This window comes from Fukomys damarensis, unplaced genomic scaffold, assembly GCF_012274545.1.
Source record: "Fukomys damarensis isolate Sample0158 unplaced genomic scaffold, DMR_v1.0_HiC HiC_scaffold_29, whole genome shotgun sequence".
NCBI lineage: Eukaryota > Metazoa > Chordata > Mammalia > Rodentia > Bathyergidae > Fukomys > Fukomys damarensis.
This window is the reverse complement of record NW_022900941.1, coordinates 17,521,281-17,527,786: the sequence shown is the minus strand read 5'-3', so window position 1 is coordinate 17,527,786 and position 6,506 is coordinate 17,521,281. Positions and strand designations below refer to the sequence as shown.

Here is a 6,506-nt window from a genome sequence, read left to right as displayed (position 1 = left end):
AAAAAAAAAAAAAAAAAAAAAAAAAAAAAACCACATTCTTCACCCCTAAAAATTAGCAACCAAGCTTTAAGAAATTAGTGCCTGTAACAGAGCTTAATCAACATACTAAAATAATATGTTACTGGCAAGACAATTCTCAGCTCAAAACTTTCATGTTGGGTCTAACTAATAATAAACATCAGTTTAAGAGGCAGTTTCTTCTCTGAGACTGAAAAAAGATTGACTAATTAATTCCCTCAGCACCCTGCTGAGGTAATATCATTATCTCTGTTTCGTCCCTAGAGAAGCTGAGGTAAGGACGCTGACTACACTAACATGGAACACAATGAATTAGAGATGGAAATTAGTGCATAACTTTGGTCTATAAAATGAGCAACTTGGATATTTTGGCCTTTCAGTAGCTTTTCAGTTCTGAATTATTCAAATTAAATTTCACTTTCATTAAAGCAACTAATAACATCCATATATCCACCTTCATTTGAGTACATAAACACTGTTAAATGCCTTAAGATTACAAATCATTCATTCAACAAATGCTTATTAAGCCCTGACTATGTGTCAGACACCCTACCAAATGCTTTTCATGTTCTGCTTCTAATAATTAGAATAATGCTGCAAGGAAGACACTGCTTTTCCAACTGCACAGCTGAGGATTCTGAGGCTCAGAAAGTAGGTTAGTCAGATTTTGAAAATAAAAATACAGATAACACGTTGAATTTGAATTTCAGATAAATAGCAAATACTTCTTTCAGTATAAGCAAGTCCAAAACGAAAATTATTCATCATTTAACTGGATGTCTCTGATTTCAGCAGTATAATTTTATCAGTTATTTAAGCAAGGTGCTCCTGACAACCTATCCTGAGAGGTGAAATAATCAACTTACAGAGCTAAGTCTATGACCAAGAGCTGTCTGTTTTTGGCTCCTTCTTAGGGTAGATACTGAGAAATAATATACTGAATTAAGGCTGAGGTGTAGTATCTCAGTGGCAGTGCATGTGTTTATAAGTAAAGCCTTGGGTTTGATTCCCAGAAGCAAAATACAAGTTAAGATGAGAAGTTGGCTAAGCAGTGAAAATTTGAAGATTTGTATAAATAGGCCTGTAATAAAAACGCAACAGAAATAAAGCCTTGTGTTTTTAAAGGCATCTGGAGAGTTCCTGGATGTAAATTTCCCAAACCAACATGGCTTGACCCCTCTAATGTTGGCTGTGAGAGACGTGGACCTGTTTGAAAGTCTTGATATGTTACCAGTCTACAGACCTGTGGAAGTTCTGTCTGAGCTCCTTAAGCATCATGCGTGAGTACAAGTAGTCAGTACACTGAAAGTCATCTATTTTGTTGTTATTTAAATAAATCACATGTAAACCTAGACATACAGGATTTCATCATATATATTAAATGCATATGCAGCATCATAAAAGTGACTTTGAAACTGCAAAGGGTTAGGTACAGATGTTAAAATTGGTTATTATTTTGAAGATATTCAGCTCTTTGTGTTATTTGTTTAATTACTATTTTGGTAGCTACTGGGAATGTCAAATAATTCTTGAAAATGCAGCTGTCTGCCTCCAAGATGTCAGTAATTATTTTGAATAACTTTGCCAGTCTATGAAACACAATTTATACTAATGATTTCCATTTGCCTGAAAATGATTCTCTACCAAATATTTTTAGGAGATGGGAGGTTAATGATTAACTTTTTAAGAAATAGGGTTAATGGCAGTTTCCCATTAGTGTTACCTAGGTATCTTGTCATCACATAAGAACAGGTGGGCCAACCCTTTCTCAGTATTTACACAAATTTCATTTTGGAAGAAAGAGAGAGAGAGCCTTTAAAAAGAAAAATATGTCAGAGATGAGCATTGTCATGAAAGTATCAGAATAGTAGAATAAAAATAAAAATTTGAAGCTTTCTCAGCCTTTAGTGTTAAGAAACTACTGGTACGATTGTAAATGCAAACTGATGGGTTGACTTCCCACCTTGCCTATATGCAGCTGATGTTTCACAGGTATGAATTGGAGTCCAGAATACAGGAGATCAAAAGCAGATGAGAAAACTGAGGTCCCAAACTGAGTAACTCATCTAAGTCTACATCAAAGTAGAGAAGCCCCAATTCTTAATCCTATATCTTTTGAATTATGATTTTTTTAATGTGTGTGATACTGAGGACTGAACCCAGGATCTTTTACACTGAACCTCATCGTCAGCCCTTTATTTTTTTATTTTGAGACAGAACTTGTCTAAGTCACTAAGCTGCCTGGGCTGCATTTGAACTTGCAGTCCTGCCTCAGCCTGCTAGAGTGCTGAGATGACAAGCATGTACTACCATGCCTTGCTTGAGTTATGTTCTTTAACAATCCTTAATGTAGAGGCCACAAGAAAATGTTGTTGCAGCTAATAACACATTACCCTGCATGGGAGCAAAGAGACTCATATTGGAAATGTTGCCAGAGGATGAGGTAAAAAGATGATGAATTCCAGGCTAGGCTGCGCTACATAGAAAATTCAAGGTGTGGGGGAGTAGTGTGGATTGGAAGGATTTAGATCAACTTGTTCCTTGTCCTAAATAAAACAACAAAGATAGTTGTTTTCCTCACTATAATCTGTTAGTAGGATTCTCATTATTTACTTTGGATCTCTCTGAGCCAGTATAAAAAACTGGAATTCAGTACAACATGAAGTGGATAAGATGTTTTTGTCATTGCAAAGAGCCCTAAGATCAGCCAGTTGAGCTTAAGAACTCCAAGGCAAGGGAAAAAGGAATAAATGATCACGTGAAAAAGGACATTATATGACAATATAGTGTTACTCAAGCAAGAGCTTGTGAGAAAAGCATAATCAGCTTTCTTTTGTTTTGTTTTATTTTGTAGTGCTGGGGACTAAATTCAAGCATGCTGGGCACGTTCTCTACCACTGAACTACACCCCAGCCCTAGCTTAATTTTAAAGTAGGAGTCTACGGCACTCCAACATTTTGAATGATGAAAGAACTAGCCGCTTAGGTTGTCAGTGCACTAAATCACTGGAAACTTTAAAAAGTCAAGTCAGCTATTTGAGATGATAAAACTATATTTAAAATGCTTTTATTTTGATTATGCATCACTAAATTTTGAAAATTTTTGTCCAAAGTTGGAAATAGTCTGAAAATCTTATAATGTCTTTAAAATGGTGTCAGGAATGAGATACAGAAAACAGTCTTCTTAAAATTTTGAAAAATTGTTACCCTCTAACTCATACATTTTGGGTTTTTTCTATATAGTGCATTTTGATATCATTATCACCTCCCAATAAATAAGATAACTTTTTATTTGATATCAATGTTTATTCTCCAATATTGAGTTCCTTTTTTTAACAGATTTAAGATAAATAATCTTTAATGTTGATTCTCCTCTTCCTAGAGATCCTAAACTCTGTGATTTTAGTGGAAGATCAACAATACATTATGTGTCACAAATAAAGAGTGTGAGGAAACAGCAGTTACTGGACATCTTGATGAATTCTATACCAAAACCAGGTAAATATTTCATTTTCACATGCACTGAAAACTAAAAAGGGGCTTTCAGAAATCTTTCTACCTCTGTTTGGTGAGCCTACTTTAAAGAAAGCAAGCTAACAACTACTCACTGATCAGTGACTGTACTAGGCACACAACTATGTACTCTGGGGATGCAAATGTTCCAAACTCTTGAGAGTAAACAAAAAGGCAAAAAGGAAGAAAATGAGGATGATCTCTTTATTGTGCATGTCTGTGTTGGACCTCTAAAGAAAAAGGCTCCTTAACGCTGAACAGCTGTTGATGGTTTCAGGGGGCGATGGGAGACGGGGGACGGGTGGGGGGGCACATGACTCTTTCTCATGTCCCAGACGCCACAGGGTTGCTGCAGTGGCAATATTCCGTTAAGAATGAGCTGATTTGTTTTATGTTGAACCAAAATCTGACTCTTTGTGAGCATCTGAGTTACTTTCCCATCACTGAGATACAGTATACCTTAAAGAAGAGGTTTACCTTAGCTCGTGATTTCAGCCCAAGGCCGGCAGGCCCCAAGGCAGAAACACAAGATAAAGAGTCCAAGGAAGGACCAGTGCTCTTTTGTGGCAGCCAAAAAGCCGAGGAGCTGGCGAGAGGGATGCACCCTTCCAGGTCATGGCCCCAGTAACCCACCTCCAGTCAGACCTCAGCTCCTAACGGCACCTTTAGCTACTGAATTCATCAATGGATGCATCAGTGCCCCCTTTGATCCAATCATCCTCCAAACACATGAGTCTTTGGTGGGACGTTCTAGATCTAAATCATAACAATAACTTTTGATTCTTCATAGAATTTAAAATTTGGTAGGTGCCTAGTGTTGATTGATTGAACTTTAACTCTCGTAAATTTTCTACTTGCTCAGATTCTCAACATGCCTACTTACTTTTTTCTCTTTGAATAATAGCAGCCAGTGCTTTTAAAAATTTGAAGAAACATCTGTTCTGTGGATTCTTGTTATTTTCATCTCTCTTTCAGTAAAAATTATTGAAGCTTTATCAAGGTCCCAGACCTTTAGCCAGGCATAGTAGTACAGGACTATATAGTCCCAGCACAGGAGAGGATGGGACAGGAGGATGACCAAAAGTTCAAGGCTGGCCTAAGCTGCATAGCAAGATCCTATCTAAGAAAAACAAAGAAAAAAAAGAAAAAAGAAGACTGTAGACCAGTGGTGGTGAACCTGTGGCACGTGTGCCACAGTGGGCTATTTATATCATTAAAAGCTCCAAAAGTTCTGCCATCACTGTCCTAGACCATTATTGGAAAACAAAAGAAATAAGGAAAGAGAAAGGAAGGAAGGAAGAAACTGATAAAATGGAGCTGATTTTAAAAACTAGAGTTAGATCTTCCTGTGAAATTATTGGAAATGGATCTTATCAAAACATGATATTATATTTCTTTTTGACAGAAAGACATGCTGAATCATTGCTTGACATTTGTCTTGATACAAACTCTTCTCCAACTGATATGACAGTTACCAAAAATCAAAACATAATCTTGCAAAGCATCAGCAGTAGCAAGGTAAGATGCTTTCATCTACCACTTCATTTGTGTTGCTTGAATATTTCATGGTAGTCATATATTACAACTACAGTTTTAATGTAATCATTATAAAATGTAAAGCACAGTTAGTAGGACACTTTTCTCAGGATTTGCCGAGTAGTAATTAGCTAGTCAAATCTGAGCTACACAGTGTGTGTGTGTGTGTGTGTGTGTGTGTGTGTGTGTGCGTGCACACATGCATGTGTGTGTGTTAGTCTGCCTTGCTATAGAAAGGTTCTATAGCTTATAAAAAATAGAAATTTATTTCTTACAGTTCTGAACACTGGCAGTCTAAGACCAGAATGTCAGCATGGCTAGGTTCTGGGGAAGGCCCTTAGCTTGGCTGCAGAATGCCAGCCTTTTACTTATTCTCATGTGGTGAGATAGAGAGAGCTCTTTGGGGTGTGATGCATAAGGCACCAAGTCCATCATGAAGCTCCACACTCATTACCTGATCCCACTTCCTAAAACCATCATTTTGGGAGTTAGGATGTCAATGTCTAAATCTTGATGAGACACAAATATTGTATTCAGTCCACCCATAATTCTGTATGGGATACCATAGAAGATTGTTGCAGCTGAATCCATACTAAATAACATGTTGCAAAAACAAAACAAAACAAAACATTTTGCATGATTCCACTTAAATCTTTTTTCTTTTATCAAGCAATATTTTATTATTTTTGTTGTACAGAACTTTCACTGCTCTGTGTTTTTGTAGATTTCCGATGCTACCTTTAAGAAATCTGGTGTCATTCTAGTTTCCTGTTCTGCCTCTCCTTTTCTTTCTGCCCTGCCCCGCAATATTAGCATCCTTTTCCAGCTCCAGTACTTTATAAATTCACGATACTTTAGGGTGACTTTTGTAGTCATTATCCTGGGAATAGATGGGCCCTTAAATTTCAAAACTCATGTCCTTTGGTTCAAGGAAAATTTCTTTTCTGTTTAATTTTCTTTATTCTTTTTATTTCTTGCTATCCAGGTATAGTAGCAAGCACCTATAGTCTCACCATGTGAGTCCAGGAGTTTGAGACCAGCCTGGGTGACCTAGCAAGACCCCTGTCCCCCAAATAATAAATAAATAAATATACACAAATGAATAAAAAATAAAATTATTTCTTCCCCTTCATTTCTTTCTTCATCTACATTCTTTTTTTCCTTTTTGTTGTATCAACTTTTTCTCAGATTGAAGATTTTCCTCAGACATCTGCAAATTTTTAGCTATTCATATTTGAGGAGACACGAAAATCTGGCAGGAAGCTCTCTATTTATGGTGCAACTTATCTATTTGTAGCTTTCTCCAGGGTTGATCTAATAGTGAAATGATTTTGTTTTAGTGCACTTATAAATGTCGGTATCTGCAGGTCTGTTTTCTGGGCTTATTGAACATCTTCAGAAAAGGATCTTCTAATTTTCTCTTTTTTTTTTTTTTTTTTT

At 36.6% G+C, this 6,506-nt stretch overlaps 1 protein-coding gene across 8 annotated transcripts in view; it reads left to right on the top strand.

Annotated features, from left to right (window-relative positions):
• The window catches only part of Map3k19 (mitogen-activated protein kinase kinase kinase 19), a 75,811-nt gene that overhangs the window by 32,908 nt on the left and 36,397 nt on the right, over window positions 1–6,506 (top strand). For 7 of the 8 annotated variants that reach the window (XM_033757151.1, XM_010606177.3, XM_010606180.1 and 4 more), the window contains 3 exons: window positions 1,144–1,298; window positions 3,400–3,515; window positions 4,936–5,048. In XM_033757151.1, the coding sequence (XP_033613042.1) occupies window positions 1,144–1,298; window positions 3,400–3,515; window positions 4,936–5,048 (384 nt within the window). Of the gene's footprint in view, window positions 1–616; window positions 674–1,143; window positions 1,299–3,399; window positions 3,516–4,935; window positions 5,049–6,506 lie in introns of those variants that run through there. The other variant, XM_010606181.1, reaches the window with a different exon arrangement.